This window comes from Bos mutus, chromosome 5 (genome assembly GCF_027580195.1).
Source record: "Bos mutus isolate GX-2022 chromosome 5, NWIPB_WYAK_1.1, whole genome shotgun sequence".
NCBI lineage: Eukaryota > Metazoa > Chordata > Mammalia > Artiodactyla > Bovidae > Bos > Bos mutus.
The window spans coordinates 73,913,996-73,933,213 of record NC_091621.1 but is presented as its reverse complement, the minus strand read 5'-3'; the positions used below and the strand labels follow the sequence as shown (position 1 = coordinate 73,933,213).

The following is a 19,218-nucleotide window of genomic DNA, read 5'->3' as shown; positions in this document are numbered from 1 at the left end:
TCCAATTCCTTTCATAATAATTTTACATTTATTTGTGTGATCAACTGATGAATGTTAATATCTAATTTTACATGCCATACCAATTAACTAGCACAAAGTGGATACTCAATATTTAATGAACGAATAACACACGCTCTACCCCAGATTTTTCTGAATCTGTGTAAGGTGCTGGAACTGGGCACATGTATTAAAAAAAAAAAAAACTGGACTGAAAATAACATGGTATGCATTTTTCTTATAAAGGTAATAACTACTTATTAATTCAAGTGAAATAATTTAGAAATATTTCTAATGCAGTTATTTGTACAGAAACAATAACTGCCGAAAGATAATGAGAATGCAATAAAAAATGTTAAGAGGACTGAGATAAAGAGACAGTGATTGCTAAAAGATTCTACTTATTTAAACCCAAGAGATCATGGTATAAATCAGGCAAGATTCTGGATCTATTATTAACTAGCTCATGAATGAAACTACCCTACAATAGCAGACCTGTACTTTGCTTTACTATTGTGCGAGCTCAGTTGCTCAGTCAAACTGGACTCTTTGTGGCCCCATGGACTGTAACTCGCCAGGCAAGAATACTGGACTTGGGTGCCATTTCCTCCTTCAGGGGATATTCCCAACCCAGGGACTGAAACCACTTCTCCTGCATCTCCTGCATTGGCAAGTAGATTCTTCACCACTAGCACCACCAGTAACCACCTTTCCCTAACAGAGGTGACCAATTTAGCTGTAACAAATCCTAACTTTTCCAAAGGAAAGATGTCCTGAAAGATAGTCCCAAAGAATTTCCAACACATTTCCAAAATATCCTCCCCTTGTAATCCGAAAACAATATGAACTATTAGAAATATTTTTTTAAAAACTCATCAGTTAAGACACTTTTATTCACTAAAAATACTATTAATATTTTACACTATACATATAAAGTATTTGCTAAAGAAAAAAGAAAAGAAGAATCGCACATGGATTTTGATTAATTTACTAGACAGACCCCTGACTGGAGTACAGATTCCTTTAGAGGCATCTTAAAAACAAGGCTTTTAAAAAACTAGAGGACAATAATAATGGGGAAAAAGTAGTAGGTTATCTTTAACTTCCCTCACAACTATTTAATAAATAATATAATGAGGGATTTAATAAATACTGCTGTTTTCATTTCTTCTGTAAGATATACTAGATTTTTAGACTAGATGATACTCAGTAATGATAAAGCCTATTATCAGATCCTTTGACCTAATTATTCCTAAAACAAAAAGAATCACCAAATTCTAGGTAAAAATCCAAACTGTTACTTAACTATAGACTTACCCAGGTTTCCTTGTTCAACTGTTAGCACCAACTCATCCATCACCACAGCCCTAAAGTCCAGTTCCTCCTCACAACATTTGGCCTTTAACGCTCGTAAGATCTCTTTTTGGGGATAATCTTCCCTGATTCGACGATCTGTCAAGAACCACAACTTGGCAGCCACAGAGCTACACATCTTGATCTGCTGTTCTTCCTTTCCTGGGATTACTTCGTCCTAAATATAGACTCCTCCTAGATGGAAAAGAATAATACACATACAAAGTAAATCAAGAAATCTTATTTTTTTTCCTCTCACACACACAAATAAACACTACAATTATATACTAACCATAAAAAAAATAGGAAAAACTATATCCCTGTATCTTTTCCATCACTACAAACTCAAAGAAATAATGTACATTTGTGCAGTTACTGTTCAATTGCTTTCCTTATTCCATACATGTATGTATAATTTGCTGGGCTTCCCAGGAAGTGCTAGTAGTAAAGAACCTGGCTGCCAATGCAGGAGACACAAGAGACTCAGATTCTACGCCCTGGGTCGGGATGGTACCCTTGAAGAGGACATGGCAGCCCACTCCAGTATTCTTGCCTGGAGAATCCCATGGACAGAGGAGCTTGGTGGGCTACAGTCCACAGGGCTGCAGAGTTGGACACGACTAAGCACACACAGCACGTGTATAATTTATTATAAACATCTTTATAGGTATGTTTAAAAATGAGAAGGTAGTACCTATATTACTAGATGAGCATCACTACTGATGTCAATCACCATTTAATCAAAATTAAAATTTGAGAATGAATGTGGCGGAAAATTTTTAAATAACCAAAATAAATGCCAAAGCTCTTCAGTAAAATTTATTTTTCAGTCAAGAGACAGCATGCTCTTACTCAATGTTTTTATTCTATCTTTAAATAGAATTTTTATTAAACAAACATAGCTTGTTTACTAGAATGCCACCAAAAAAGAGAGTGCTACTTCTCAAGAGTTTATATCATGAGTAAGAGAATTGGAAATCATTTTCATGAAAAGTAGCAAAAAGTTACAAGTTTTACTAACAAGCATTAATAGGTGATTTTAACAAATAAAAGATTTCTAGTATTATTCCACATGACATGGCAAAACTAATGCAAAAGGAAAGAACAAGGGGAAGCAATGGCCCTACACATAGATTGCTTCATAGCAGCTGCAACTGGTACCATTCGTGTGCTTTTGCCAGTCTAAACCAGAAGGGCCTGCTCCACAGATGCACACAGTAAGAGCAGAACATCAAGGGACAGAGGCACTACCATATGCTTACACACAAAAAACACTCACACCACCCACTCTGTCAAGACCTTGACCCACCTGCCCCAGGACCCACCGTCTCAAAGGGATCAATCACTGGATACCAGTAAATAAGCACAAGAAAGAGGTTTAGAGCTCAATTTACACACTAGGAATGTGGAATGTGGGCTTCCAGACCACTGGAAAAGGTCTCACTTAGAAGAAAAAGCTCCACAAGTCACACCAGAGAGATGCCCAGTTTCCAATGAGAGGGAAACTATTAATATAAAAATGCCCTTAAAGTGTTTACAATGGTAACATTTGAAACACCCACTCATTGACTTCCAATACTCAATATCTCTGTGCCTCGACTCACGCTGAAGTCTAGACCACTGTCTGTTTTTATGATTGATTTCACTGCATGAAACTGCCCTGCATTACTAGTTCAGTTGTGGCCCCAGTAGAAATCAGGATGGGGCTGTGGTAGCCACTGGTAAGTGGGAAGCAGTTATGGTAAAATCAGCTCTCAGGAAAATGCCCAGGCCACAAGAGTAATACACGATGCTTCCAATGATTCTATAATCACACAATAAAAGGCATCCCAAGACTGCTGTCTCATACAGTCTGCAGACTCCTAAGAGATGGTGCTTGTGAGCCTACCTTTTGTCTGGCCTCATGGCCACAGCTCTGACAGCCTCACGTAGTAAAGTTTGGGTGTTTCTATGCTGGTACACAACCAACAACTAACTACATGCTCAGATTAGGCTCCCTATCTCTTTTCATTTTCTTTTTAATGAAGAGGCTCTAAATCCTCTTGCACCCAGGGTTCTAAGAAAGAAAACGATGTTCCCTCTCTGTCAGGGTGAGGTGAAGTAAAGATTGCCACAACTGGACCCCAGCTTTTCAAGAAGGGGTGCTTGAACCCCCTAATGTAGAACTGGAAGAATGCTATTACCCTGCAGAAGAAGGTAGAGACTACATTGATGATGTCAATGGCTATGGATCCTCAAAGCCCACCTAAGTGGCAGACAACATGGGGGTTGTCAGCCTGTGCTGCACTGATGTATCTTCATGCGGAATACTTAAAAATCTTCAGAATATTATGTTATGCCGTGGTTTTTTTGTAAAGTTTTGCAAAGGTATGTGGTAACACTGTGTTCCAACTCAGTCTTCCTGTACACCAAGTAAATGGCATCACCAGGTTATAAAAGGCAAAGTGTGCTTAACCATCCTTAGCTTACTGTTCCATTGGTGTTGGTATCTTCAAATGACACCTGTCTAGATTTTTACCTACTACAATCTTAGTCATCTTCAGAGACCACTTATTGCCAGGGAGTCAAAGGGTACAACCTCTTCTTTGCCCAATGGTCCACTCCGGTTTTCATAGGAAGGTAAGTGGCTTGGTGCTCAGGGATGCTGCTACAGTGGCTGTTGGTCTTTTTCAGGCTGTTCCATTGGAGTCTACATCTAACCATGTGTCAGTGTAACCCAGGAAACAGGCAGGTGAGACGCCAACCACAAAGGCACAGGCTCTGTGTCCCCAACTGTCCCCACCCATATGGCCCCTCCTGGCCTGAGAGGCCACCAACACATTCCTACGGGCCAGAGACCAATAGATTGGTGTCTCCTTCCCTATTATTTTAAAACATCTACTTTTCCTTTTTCCCAACCTCTTAACATGAAGGAAAACGATAAAAAGTCAAAAGTATAACCGTAAATCTACATAGTCTAGGAGCCCAAAATATGGCAATAGAAGGACTACCTTGAAGTTCAAATCATATTCACTATTTTAAAAGACAGGAGGGAATTCCCTGGCGGTCCAGTGGTTAAGACTTTGCTTCCACTGCAGGGGGCACGGAGTGAATCCCTTGTTTGGTAACTAAGAACTTGCAAGCTGTGCCACATAGCAATCAATCAATCAATCAATGACAAGAAAGGGTCCCTTGTAAAATAAAATGGTTTCCCCCTTTTCCCCTGACATTTAACTGAGTAAGTCCGGCTACCCAATAACATATCTGTATGAGAAGAGTTTATTCTCCAAAAGTGTAAGATAAACACAGCATTTGCAAATGCCCACATACACATAGGAGCTTATTTTTCCTCTTAGAATGTAAAATCAGATCTAACTCTCATCCTCTTCATCTAAAAGTACCAAGGAAAATGATATATAAATATCAGATCCTAAGTGAATGCTAAAATAGTGTTTTTGAAATAGAAGAAATTTATAAAATTTTGTATTATTATAAAATTATATTATTATAAATTTTAAATTAGAGAGTTTTCCTGTGAAAATTATGGATAAACACACAAATTTATCTTTATCTGCTATCTTCCAATAGTCCAGGCAAGGCTAATTAAATGAGAATCCTAAGATGCTTCTTCATTCATTTTTCTTGAGAGGCCTCTTCCCAATGGTAATTATTCTGCTAAGGAAAAAGCAAAATCACAGTCTACCATCTGATTATATTAAGGACATTTTTTACTACTAGAAAAATTCTTTATTCCAGATAAGATACATCAAATGAACTCAGACTAAAAAGACAGAAAAGGAAAAAATGTTGGAAAAAACATATATACACTTACATAAAAACTAGGATTTACTCCATTTGGCAATTACTACAGATGTGCTTTCAATGACATCATTCTGTCCTGGATGTGAAATACAGGAGCTGGATCCGGTTTATACACACAAATAACAAATGTGTGAACAGTCAGTCTTTGCCTATTATCTTCTCTAACTCTTTTCTCCTGTCAGCTCTCCTCCTGTACATAATCCCCAGGGCTTCATTCTTAAATCTTTCTTTCCCTTCTCTAGAAAAGTCATTCTCAGCCCAGTTTCAACTACTATCATTGACCTACTAAATATATTTTTCCAACCAGGAGTTGAACTGAATTTCAGATCATCTTTTAATGTGCCTAATGGGCATCCCTAACTCAGTGCTCCCACTACTGCCTCAGTTAAGCAAGCAAAGAACTATAGTACCTATTTATTGAATCACTGGATTTGCACAGTTCCAAACCATGCTGTTTAAGAGTTAACTCTGTGTGTGTGTGTGATGATATATATTATAAACAGATGATCTAATAGAATCACAATGTTTAAAGATGTTGAATGGCATGCCTTATCAAACTCCAAATTGAATAATGAATTATTTTAAAACTGAAAGTTAAATGAACACTGCTGCTGCTGCTAAGTCGATTCAGTCGTGTCCGACTCTGTGTGACCCCACAGACGGGAGCGCACCAGGCTCCCCCATTCCTGGGATTCTCCAGGCAAGAACACTGGATTGGGTTGCCATTTCCTTCTCCAATGCATGAAAGTGAAAAGTGAAAGTGAAGTCGCTCAGTCGTGTCTGACTCTTCGAGACCCCATGGACTGCAGCCCACTGGGCTCCTCCATCCATGGGATTTTCCAGGCAAGAGTACTGGAGTGGGGTGCCACTGCCTTCTCTGAAATGAACACTACCTTCAAATTAAACCTTGGGTATTACTAGTCAAAGCTATGGTTTTTCCAGTAGTCATGTATGATATGAGAGTTGGACTATAAAGCAAGCTGAGAGCCAAGGAATTGATGCTACTGAACTGTGGTGTTGGAGATGACTCTTGAGAGTCCCTTGGACTGCAAGGAGATCCAACCAGTCCATCCGAAATGAAATCAGTCCTGAATATTCACTGGAAGGACTGATGCTGAAGCTGAAACTCCTATACTTTGGCCACCTAATGGGAAGAACTGACTCATTTGAAAAGACCCTGATGCTGGGAAAGACTGAATGTGGGAGGAGAAGGGGACAAGTGAGGATGAGATAGTTGGATGGCATCACCGATTCGATGGACATGAGTTTGAGCAAGCTCCGGGAGTTGGGAGTTGGTGATGGACACAGAAGCCTGGCGTGCTGCAGGCCATGGGATCCCAAAGAATCAGACACAACTGAGCAACTAAACTGAACTGATTACAGTAACCATTTACAGATTAAGAAATGTACATTAATACAATTAAGAAATGCACCTATTTTTTTTTTATTAAGTGATACTAAACAGCATAGCCTGAATATCCAAAGATGTTCTTTCAGTCCCAACAACCTACTAAATCATACTACCCGCCTATCATACTACCCAAATCATACTACCTACCTATATTGACTTCAATTAAAACTTTTAACACCTACTTTCTTATGCTTAAGGTTTTTAACCAATGATCTGATTAACAATGCTTTTCTCTCAATAAATTCTAATGCTTCCCTCCTCCCCTCCAAGCCCAACAAAACACAATTTGGAATATATATGAAATTTATCCTTTTCCCTTTCCTTGTCTTATCCAAAGGTCTCTATAAGAGGTGGGACTGTATTACTGTTACAAATAAGAGTGGGAATAAGAGGCAGAGGGACAAAAGCATTAAGAAGGATGAGAGAAAGGAAGAAACACTTTAGTATGTATATGTGGTGGTGGAGTGTGCGATTTATTAAAGATACAGAAAATAAAGAACTAAAGAGCCCCTGGATGACAGTAAAAGTGGAGAGTGAAAAACCTGGCTTAAAACACAACATTCATAAAACTAAGATCATGGCATCCAGTCCCATCATTTCATGGCAAACAGATGGGTGTAAAATGGAAAAAGTGACAGACTTTCTTTTCTTGGGTTCCAAAATCACTGTGTATGGTGACTGCAGACTTAAATTGAAGAAAGTAGAGAAAACCACTTGACCATTCAGGTATGACCTAAATCAAATCCCTTATGATTATACAGTGGAAGTGAGGAATAGATTCAAAGGATTAGATCTGATAGACAGAGTGACTAAAGAACTATGGACGGAGGTTTGTGACATTGTACAGGACGCAGTGATCAAGACCGCTCCCAAGAAAAAGAAATGCAAAAAAGCAAAATAGCTGTCTGAGGAGGCCTTACAAATAGCTGTGAAAAGAAGAGAAGCAAAAAGCAAAGGAGAAAAGGAAAGCTATACCCATGTGAATGCAGAGTTCCAAAGAATAGCAAGGAGAGATAAGATAGCCTTCTTCAATGATCAGTGCAAAGAAATAGACGAAAACAATAGAATGTGAAAGACTAGAGATCTCTTCAAGAAAATTAGAGATACCAAGGGAATATTTCATGCATAGATTGGTACAATAAAGGACAGAAATAGTATGGGCCTAAAAGAAGAAGATATTAAGAAGAGGTGGATACACAGAAGAACTATACAAAAAAGATCTTCACGATCCAGATAATCACCTAGAGCCAGACATCCTGCAATGTGAAGTCAAGTGGGCCTTAGGAAGCATCACTATGAACAAAGCTAGTGCAGGTGATGGAATTCCAGTTGAGCTATTTCAAATCCTAAAAGATGATGCTGTGCAAGTGCTGCACTCAATATGCCAACAAATTTGGAAAACTCAGCAGTGGCCACAGGACTGGCAAAGGTCAGTTTTCATTCCAATCCCAAAGAAAGGCAATGCCAAAGAATACTCAAACTACCACACAATTGCACTCATCTCACACATTAGTAGAGTAATGCTCAAAATTCTCCAAGCCAGGCTTCAGCAATACGTGAACTGTGAACTTCCAGATGTTCAAGCTGGTTTCAGAAAAGGCAGAGGAACCAGAGATCAAATTGCCAACATCCACTGGATCATCGAAAAAGCAAGAGAGTTCCAGAAAAACATCTATTTCTGCTTTATTGACTATGCCAAAGCCTTTGACTGTGCGGATCACAATAAACTGTGGAAAATTCGCAAAGAGATGGGAATACCAGACCACCTGACCTGCATCTTGAGAAATCTGCATGCAGGTCAGGAAGCAACAGTTAGAACTGGACATGGAACAACGCTGGGTTGAAGGAAGCACAAGCTGGAATCAAGATTGCTGGGAGAAATATCAATAACCTCAGATATGCAGATGACACCACCCTTATGGCAGAAAGCGAAGAAGAACTAAAGAGCCTCTTGATGAAAGTCAAAGAGAGTGAAAAAGGTGGCTGAAAATTCAACATGCAGAAAACCAAGATCATGGCATCTGGTCCCATCACTTCATGGCAAATAGATGGGGAAACAATGGAAACAGTGACCGACTTTATTTTTCTGGGCTCCAAAATCACTACAGATGGTGATTGCAGCCATGAAATTAAAAGACACTTGCTCCCTGGAAGAAAAGTTATGACCAACCTAGACAGCATATTAAAAAGCAGAGACATTACTTTGCCAACAAAGGTCTGTCTAGCCAAAGCTATGGTTTTTCCAATAGTCATGTATGGATGTGAGACTTGGACTATAAAGAAAGCTGAGCACTGAAGACTTTATGCTTCTGAACTGTGGTGTTGGAGAAGACTCTTGAGAGTCCCTTGGACTTCAAGGAGATCCAACCAGTCCATCCTAAAGGAAATCAGTCCTGAATATTCACTGGAAGGACTGATGCTGAAGCTGAAACTCCAATACTTTGGCCACCTGATGGTAAGAACTGACTCATTTGAAAAGACCCCGATGCTGGGAAAGATTGAAGGAGTGAGGTGAAAGGGAGGACAGAGGATGAGATGGTTGGACAGCATCACCGACTCAATGGACATGAGTTTGAAAAAACTCCAGGAGTTGGTGATGTACAGGAAGGCCTGGCATGCTGCAGTCCATGGGGTCACAAAGAGTCAGACAAGACTGAGTGACTGAACTGAACTGATGGTGACTGCAGCCATGAAGTTAAAAGATGCTTGCTTCTTTGAAGAAAAGCTATAACTAACCTAGATGGCATATTAAAAAGCGGAGACATCACTTTGCTGACAAAGGTCTGAATAGTCAAAACTGTGGTCTTTTCAATATTCGTGTATGGATGTGAAAGTTGGAGCACAAAGAAGGTTGAGCACCAAAGAAATGATGCTCTCAAACTGTGGTGCTGGAGAAGACTCTTGAGAGTTCCTTGGACAGCAAGGAGATCAAACCAGTCCATCCTAAAGAAAATCAACCTGAATATTCATTGGAAGGACTGATGCTAATGCTGAATCTCCAATACTTTATTACCCTGATGCAAAGAGCCAACTCATTGGAAAAGACCCTGATGATGGGAAGGATTGAAGGCAAAAGGAGAAGAGGGCGGTAGAAGATGAGATGGTCAGACTGCATCACCAACTCAAAAGACATGAATTTCAGCTAACTCCAGGATAGTGAAGCCTGGTGCTGCAGTCCAGGGGGTCTGAAAGAGTCAGACACGACTCAAGAGACTGAACAACAACCACAAAAGAAAATGAATGATAAAATGAAAATCTCAGAAGAGTCTCAAACAATCAGTTAGTAGTGTTGGGGGCTTCCCTGGTGGTCCAATGGCTAAGACTCTGTGCTCCCCACGCAGGGGGCGCAGATTCAATCTCTGGTCAAGGAACTAAATCCCACATGCCACAACTAAAGATGCCATCTTTCGCAACTAAGACCCAGGGCAGCCAAATCAATGAATAAATATAGTTTTCTGAAATACGCCTGTTACCCCATTACCCACAAAACGACTGTCCCTTTGAAACTTGTAGAGATACTTCCTCTACAATCTCATCCTTTAGTTAAGATGCCACTTTAACAATAGTATCACTGTTTGGACACCATTTTCATTAGCACATTAACTTGAAGGTAGACTGAAATGCTTTGAAAGCAGGAGCAGGAGGTTAGGTATTAATCAAAGATTACAGTGATATAAAGTATGACAGTCCCCTCATTATTCTTCAAAGCGTATACCTCAAAAACAGAGCAAATAGCTAATTTTCCAAATTTTATATGACACATTCATTCATACTCTCTCCATATAGCTCTTTAATCTGTAATACCCCTTTTTAAAAAAAGTATATACATGATTTGGGGGGTGAAAAATTGAGAGGACAGCCATTTTTCTGTACAGACTCAATAGGGACCCTCCATCAAAAGACATAAGAAAAACAGTAAAACACTGTCTACACAGAAACAGAAAACAATGAAGGTAATAAAGAAAGGGAACACTTTGAAATATATAAACAAGCATCTATAAATTCCCCTTTTTATACATATGCAAGACAAAAGCAAAACAATGCATACAAGTGGGGTTAAAAACATTCTCCATTTATAGTTCACAAAACATTTCCCACTTTTTTTTTTTTTTTTTTTAAAGATTTTTGTTGTTGTTGTGGACTATTTTTAGTCTTTATTGAAAATTTGCTACAATATTGCTTCTGTTTTATGTTTTGGTCTTTCGGTGGAGAGACATGTGGGAGCTTAACTTCTCCACCAGGGATCAAACATACACCCCTACACTGGAAGGGTAAGTCTTGACCACTGGACTGCCAGGGAAGTCCCTATATTTTGTTATTTAATCTGCACACAATTATGTGAATGTCATTTAGTCCGTACATAATTACGTGAGAAACACAGACATAACATATCCCATCTTAAAGGAACGACCTGCCCAAGATATCACAATAGCAGATCCAAGATTAGGATTCAAGTTTTTTAATTTCTCTGAACTATTTTGATACTTAAAGATATCGAAGGGAATTTAAATAAAGAAAATAAATTCACTTTTGAGTGATTACATGTACCAAATACAATGCTAAGACAGTTTATTTGTATCTTCTCATTTAATCCTCACAACCATCCTCATGACACATTATTATCATCATTTGGCAGGTGAAGCTAAACTAGCAGAGAGGTCACTTGTCTAAATTAGAAAGAGGAAGAGCCCAGAGTCACTTCAAATTCTACATACTCAATAGCAGAGACTGCCACTTGCTTCCCAATATCCACTATCTACTTACTCCTCAGCAATAATGTATCTGATATTTAGCTGAGCAAAGTGCCATAGGACTAAGAACCTTTATTTGTATTCCCTAGGTTTTCTCAACAACTTAATATGATCAAAGCACTGAGTCAAAGTATTGCACTCCAACTTCCAGGAAGCATACTAAAGGGATGTACTCTTCCTTGATCCTTGCTCCATGGTTGTTGTGTATCTCTAACATCCATTTGGAGTAAGTCAACTCTAAAAAGCACAGCTACATGTTAGAAGACCTTGACTGCCCAGTGCCATAGCCTTAAACTGTTTACTATCTCTTTTTCATGAGGAAGAAATAAGTTTAACTTATGTCAAAGATATCTGGGGATTCCTTTATAGTCAAAAAAGATAAACTACTAAATATACAAAAGTAAACATTCAATTGCATAATACATTTAATTAATGAGTGTCTACTATGCACTTTATCTGAAGACACTAAAAATCATGGTAAGAAATGAAGTCTGAGCCCTCAGAGAACTAAAAGTGACCTGATGTTAAAACGTCATGAATAAGAAAAAGTGTTCAGCATGACTAAGCACTAGGAAAATGCAAACAAAAACATGAAACTACCTCCCACACAGGATGGTTACTATCAAAAAGAAAAAAAGAATAATAACAACAGAAAATAACAAGTATTGGGGAGGATGTGGAGAAACTGGAAGCCTTGCAAACTGTTGGTGGGAATGTTAAACAGTGCAGCTGCTATGGAAAACAGTATGGCAGTTCCTCAAAAAATTAAAAATAGAATCAAAACACAATCCAGGAATTCCACTTTTAGGTATATACCCAAAAGAACTGAAAGCTGAGTCTTAAAGAGGTATTTGTACACACATGCAGCATTATTCATAAGAGCTCAAAGGTGGATGCAAGCCACCTTTATGCCAGATGAATAAATAAAAATGCAGTATACACACAATGCCTTTGAAAGACATCAGATTCTGTTACATGCTTAACATGAATGAATCTTATGCTCCAGTACTAGAGTACTCAAACTCACAGAGACAGAAAGCATAATGATGGTTGTTAATGGCTGGGGCACTGAGAGATTGGGGAGTTAAATGTTTTATGGGTACAGGTTGTCAATAATGCAGGACAAAGAAAAGAATTCTGGAGATGGCCATGGTGGTGGTTGCAAAATATGTGTATACTGAATACCACTAAACTGTTAAGATGGTCAAATTTAGGTGTATACTATACCGTAAAAAGAAAACTGGAAAAAGAAAAAATTGTCATGGACAAAGTAACATGCAAATGCTCACACATTCCCAACTAAAGGGCCTGAAATGCTACCTTTAAATAATCTGTAGGTTAGTTACTAAAATTCCTAGAATACTTTGTGGTATAAAGAAAACCTATGTTTTCTCTGGAATCCAAATAACATTTCTAATGATTTCACTTAACAGAGAAATGTTACATCAGAGTATCTCTGGACGTGGCACAAAATTTCAAAAGTTTCCTGAGATGCAATGCACAGAACAGTTCAAAGTTCATCACATTTAACATGTTAAATGTTGGGCCTTCTTTCCAAAGTTTCTTTCTGGACACTATGCTGAAAAAAACAATTAGGAAACTGTTATTATATTCAAGAAGACTTTATGGATATGGTTAATTACATCACATGTCAAAGGAATAAGCTAACAAGTGAGAACTCCAAAACATCAGGGAAGAATTCCAATGCTGCTATAATTGGGCAAACTCACATGTATTTTCAAGATGCAGTTTTCTGATAAAGTATCAAAAGACTGAAATAATGCCAAATACGGGACAGCAGAGCAGTAAGACAGAACAGGTCTGATCTTATATAGCCAATCCATGCTCTATCTTTGTATTTCTAATAACATGAAGGTAAGAGCTAGTATTAGAAGTGGTTAAGAGAGAAAGACAGAAAGAAAGGAGGACTGTTAAGAAGATGACGGGAAAAAAACATTTAAGGGGCAGTTTTTGTTTGTTTGTTTCTATCACATTTTGTGGTGCGCTGTCACTTTTGAAAGAAAAGTAGTAAAAAAAAAAAAAACTGGCATAACAATATTCACACAAATTTGTTCTGCTAACTCATCAATTCACAGACAGAGTAGACTCCTCAAGACATTGAAGAGAGAAGTGACTGACAGGGCAAAGGACAGAGAACAATGAAATTAAACTATACACTTTATGAGGACAGAATCCCCATCTATTTTATTCTCAACTAATATCCCCAGTGGGAAGCACAAAACCTCAGAAAGGACAGGGTTAAGAGGGAGTTACTTTAAAGAAGTTTGTTTTACTGAAGTATAACTGGAGATGAAAAAAACATAGCTATTTTCAATATTAAATACCAAGTAAACGGCCATATAATATCTAAATGTAACTTAGAAATTTAAGTTTTCAGTTTCTCATAAGAAACAAACAACCCAAACCTACTGCTACTTCCCATTCTTGTTATACAACTGATATTGAAATAATTACTTTTGTTAACAATTAAAGTAGGGGCTAGGGTTAGGGTCAGAAAGGAGAGGAAAAAAGATATAAGCAGGGTTCCATGCAGACCAGACTCTTAAGGGAGTAGAGCTGGCTAGCTCTGTGGCTTTTGTCCTCCAAGCCAATTTTGAAAGGGAAAAAACACTGGAAAAGAAAACACTGAAACTAACACCATGGCATCAGTTACGATGAAGCCAGAAAATCAGTCCTTGTCTGCAAGCTGAACATTTACACAGATATGTACGGCACATAAATCTAAAGTATATAATATACAGATATTTTTGAAGGTATTATTTCTTAATGACCCTAAAAATATCACAAGCAGGAAAATTCCCAAGTACTGAAAGACAATTTACCCAACCTCTGCGCCTAATCTCCCCTATTCAACCTCTCTTGAAACAACTGCACATGCCAGTACAGCTAACATTGAATAGTACTACTTTTTTCACTGTCCTTATCATAATCTACACCCTCAATTAAATAACATTTCTAAAAGTTCTTTTCTCAAATGCTTATGATAATCCCACTTTCAGAGAGCACTCTTCAAAAACTAACCAGTTTTTGAAGTCTCTACAAATCTACATAAAGTCTCTACATAAAGTCTCTACAAATCTACATCACTTATGTACTCCCCCACCAAGAAAACAGCTATCAGCAAACAACATACAATAAAACTCAATTTTCTCTCTCTTCGTGGGTTGTTCATGGGTACAGAAGTTCTTTCTCCACCCATTTTCTATATTTAGCTTTCTGTCTGCCTCCCAGAGGAAAGTGTTATGTCCCAAAGTGTGGAACAATTAATTCTGCTCTGTTCCATTCCTCTGACCTGGCCCAGTGTTCAGTCCTTCAGCTCAGAGGGAGGAGAGAGGACTTGAGATCACTCTAGTGACTTAACCAGTAGCAAATTCCAGGTGACTACAAATAGGGGAAAGTAAGAATTGGGAGATAATTTGAAAGGTATGTTTCATCTTGTGTCCCAAGAAAGTAATGCACTAAGCTTGGTTGATGTTCAGAGGAAAAAATGAACCTTCACTTTAGAATTTTCTTTACAATATGGCTAAGAAGTGTTAGAATGTTTATAACATACTGCTGGTAATTTCCCTCTGGTGAGCAAAAGCGGACAGAATGAGAAGGGAAAAGGGAAAAAAAAAAGGACAATTTCTTGTTGTTACTCTCCCCTCCATCCCTGAAACAGGAGAAATGATTAACTTATCCAACCAGGAATTGGGCTTCCCAGGTTCGATCCCTGGGTCAGAAAGATCCCATGGAGTGGAAAATGGCAACCTACTCCAGTATTCTTGACTGGAGAATCCCACGGACAGAGGGGTCTGGCGGGCTGCAGTCCATGAGGTCGCAGCAAAGAGCTGAACACAGCACAGCACGCATGGATATCCTAACCAGAAACCAAGATCAGTGGAATTTTAGCTGGTAGCCACAAGTCTTGAAGTTTGATTTTAACAGCTCCTTACCCCCTGCAGAGAGAAAGGCAGGATGAGAAAACTGGCTCTTGACTAAGTAGAGGATTCTGAATGTTACTGAACAGAAGACTGAATTTGCTGTTCCCCTTCTTGGTTCTCAGAATCACACACTGCCCACCTCCCCAACAAGGAGACTCCAGCATCGGGGGGTAAGGATAAGAGAAGGTGAGAGAAAACAAGGCAGACAGAGCGATAAAAACATCAGCCATGTTGCCAAACTAACAACTAAATCCATGACACGAAAGAAGGAAACTAATAGCTAACCAAGACAGAATGGAATAAACAAAAGATCACGTCAAAACAGAATAGGCCTCCTCCCTTTGACACACCAACCAAACAATATAAAAGAAATTTAAACTATAACTACCTTACAACTATATGAGAGCCTTTCATTCCGAAAGTTAGAAAATGAATGGTGACTCTCCATGACTGAAATTTCAGAGGCTGTTTTTAATCCAAATGAATATTTTAAAGTGTGTGGACAATCAACTGATTTTTCAACGACCTTGAAACTATGCGATGTTATCAAAGTGAGGTTTAAAATAAATAATATTTACATTTTAATGGTTAGTTAAAAGTTAAGTCGTCCAGAAACATAATCAACCTATCAAGCCCACAAAAAGAAAATCTTCCATATTAGGCTGCCCAGCTTCCATACAGATTTCAAATCTAACCCAACTCCACAAAGATGTGGGAACAAGTCTGGTAATTAATGGGAAAACAGCACAATGAAAGAATTTACAAGGAGGTTACATGGAGCACGGTTAGTACAAAAATCCCACTCCCAGAAGAGAATCAACGCCTCATCTCTATTCACACACATACGGGGGATAAAACAAATCTGCTACCAGAGATGAGGACAAATTAGTAAGGCAAATCTGAAGTTATTATCCTCTTAACTATTTTGTATTTATGGGGGGAGGGGGTTAAAAGATTTGCATCATGGTCAAATGCCTTTAAAAAAAAAATCAGGACATCCAATTATTAAATGTCACCCCATTCTTATTCAGAGGACTGTCAAAAGGAAAAGGGGGAATGGCTGTCACTTTTTCTAAAACGTGAGGAGGAAAACGTGAAATCAGAACAGAATTAACTGCAGGACTATCACCAGCCCCGCCCGCCTCGGTCTCACACCACAGGAATCCGTCTGATGGCACCAGGCGAGGCAGCGATTACCGGGCTCCCGGGGACAGGTTAGCGCCACGCGTGTGCGGCTCGGCCGCGCCTTCCCGGTTCACCACACCCCCTCGACGAGGGGGACCGCACTGCTCCGCGCCCGAAGCCGCCGCCGCCTCCCTCCCTCCAGCTTGCCGCACCGGCATCCTCAACCCCTCTCGGCGCGCACTCCCCGCCCGGGGTCCGCCTCACGCCCGCCGCCCCCGGCTCTGAGGAGACCACCGGCCTCCACAAGACTCCGTCCCCGGCGGCTCCCGGGCTCCGGCCCGCTCCTCCGGAGCAAGTTCCGCCCCAACTCGGCCGCGGTGGGCGGGGGTTGAGGCGAAGGGCGGGAGGGCCTCCACCTCTCGCCACGACCCCCTGGGAGGGACGCGAGGGTCCATCTCACCTGGCTCGGGCGGCTCCTCCCTCGCTCTTGGACGGCGGCGCCGGGCTGGCGGCCTCTGAGGGCAGCGCGGGCGGCCGGGCGGGCTGGAAGTCCGAGAAGGAGGGCAGGGGAAGGGGGGTCGGGATGCCGGGAGCCGCCTCCTTTCTCCGCTGCCGCCGCCGCCGCCGCGGCTCCAGCAGCCAGGCCCGACGCCCTCGCCCACTCACCCCCCGCCCCCTTGCTCACAGCCGCGCGGTTGGTGCGGCTCTCCCTCACCCCCACCCCGGCAAACACTCAACCCCACACACGCACACTCACCCCCGGCTGCTCCTCTCTCCCTCACACTCCCTTCACACTCCCTCACTTGCCTGGCGTGCGCGCGGATGCGCGCGCGACCCCGCTCTCACACAGCGCGCGCGACGCCGGCGGGGGCCGCCCCGCGCTCCCTGAGACCCAAGCGCCGCGCACCGCCCGCCCGCCCGCGTGCCGAGGACCCGCGCGCACACCCGGCCCCGCCCTCCAGACGCTGCTGCGGCGCGGCCGCGGGCCGGGGGGCGGTGGCCGGCGAGCGAGGGGCTGAGCCAGCTAGCCAGCCAGTCGAACCCGACCGAGCGGATCTGACACCTGCGTCGGGACCCGCCCCTCAGGCGCCCCGTCCCCATTCGCAGCCCTTGCGGCCTCTGAGGTCGAGGCGAGGCGGTGGGCGCGCGCACCCGGAGGGCTATGGGAGCTCGAGAGCGCTTCGAGGACGCGCCTTCCCCACCCGCCCCCAAACCGTCCTCACTGAGAAAGGGAAACCGGTGGAGGGGCGAGGTCTGTTCCCAACCCGAAACCGCGTGGTGAATCCCTTCCGTTGTACATACCCTCCCCTCTCTCACAGCCCCTCCTCGGGCCCCACTTAGCCCACCCCTGACGCGAGCCCCCCGAGTCCCCGGACGCGGTAGGCGGTGTGCGTGTCCACCCCTTGGCGCCTCCCGCCCGGCCCCGCCCACCGCCCGCGCTCCCCTGTGGACCCCGGTCCCCGCGAGTCCCTTCAAACGGTGGTCTCCACTCCGGAGGCAGGAGGCAAAGATGTGGGGACAAAGATCGTAAATACCTCTGAGGTCCTTCTCCGTGTTCAGAGTAAGGACAATGCCTCTGTATAGTGTGAGGCCAATTTTTAACTATATCCTATGTTCTCAGGGCTTTTGGCAGGTTTTAAGATGCAGGCGGGGCCGCGTGGCACAGCCAGCTCTACCACTTAGAAACCAGTGTAAACCTTGGGCAAATGAAGTTACCTAACTTTCTCTGAGGCTTTGTTCTGAACAGCGTATGTTCCAAGGTTGCTGTGAGAATGAAATGTGATAATACACTTGAAAGCATTTTGTAAATTCTCAAGCTTTGCGTAAAAAGGAATGTTCACTTCAGTATGTTTCTTCACAGTATGGCTGAGACGGGACAGATTTTTTAAAAGATGGTGCTGGTAATTTCACGCTGGTGAGGAAGGTCCAAAAACTCCTCTGCAAAGGAGCGTAAGAATATGAATCTGTTGAAAACAACCCAAATGTGAGTGGGGAAGGAAGATGTGTATAGATAGGACAGAATACTATTCAGCCATAAAAAAGAATGAAAGAGTGCCCTTTGTAGAAAGGTGGATGACCCTAGAGGTCAAACCAAAGACCAATACCATATGATATCCCTTATATGCAGAGTCTAAAATATGATACAAATGAAGTAACTTATCTACAAAAGAGAAACACAGACTGAGAACAGGCTTCAGAGAGTGGAATTGGGGGAGAGATGGCTTGGAAGTTTGGGATTAGCAGTTACAAACTGTTATAGTGAATGGATACACAAGGTCCTACCATACAGCACAAGGAACTATATTCAATATCCTGTGATAAACCATAGTTATATGGAAAATAGTCATTTCCAAATAACCTTACTTATTTCTTACCCCCAGATATCGCCAGCTGTGCTACAGTTGTGTCCTGACAAGTCAGCCTTCTTGCAGATCACAATAGCTTCTCAGTCCCCTCAGCCAACAAATTCTTTTCAGCATTCCTTCCCCAATCTTTACAGTCTGCTTTTTTATTTATTTACCACAGAGTCCCCTGACTGAGAAATGTAGCATGATTTAGGGTGTTGTACTGCTGTTACTATATGTTATGACACTGAGTGTAACCTAGGATAGTGAACAATTTTCATCAAAGATACACGTAGAGGGGCAAAAGTGCTATATGACCTGTTGTTGTCTAGCCGCTAAATTGTATGACAGTCTTTTGCGACCCCATGGACTGTAGCCCACCAGGCTCTTCTGTCCATGGGCTTTCCCAGGCAGAAATACTGGAGTGGGTTGCCATTTCCTTCTCCAGGGTATCTTCCTGACTCAGGGATCAAACCCACATCTCCTGCATT

At 41.6% G+C, this 19,218-nt stretch overlaps 1 protein-coding gene across 10 annotated transcripts in view; it reads right to left on the bottom strand.

Moving 5' to 3' along the window:
- The window catches only part of RIMKLB (ribosomal modification protein rimK like family member B), a 46,901-nt gene extending 28,961 nt beyond the window's left edge, over positions 1 to 17,940 (bottom strand). For 7 of the 10 annotated variants that reach the window (XM_070371028.1, XM_070371031.1, XM_070371030.1 and 4 more), the window contains exons 1-2: positions 16,843 to 17,093; positions 1,315 to 1,545 (exon numbers count right to left, since the gene is read on the bottom strand). In XM_070371028.1, the coding sequence (XP_070227129.1) occupies positions 1,315 to 1,489 (175 nt within the window). In that variant the 5' untranslated portion in view covers positions 1,490 to 1,545; positions 16,843 to 17,093. Of the gene's footprint in view, positions 1 to 1,314; positions 1,546 to 16,842; positions 17,094 to 17,139; positions 17,427 to 17,917 lie in introns of those variants that run through there. The other 3 variants (XM_070371029.1, XM_070371036.1, XM_070371033.1) reach the window with 3 other exon arrangements.
- Between the last annotated feature and the right edge of the window lie 1,278 nt (positions 17,941 to 19,218).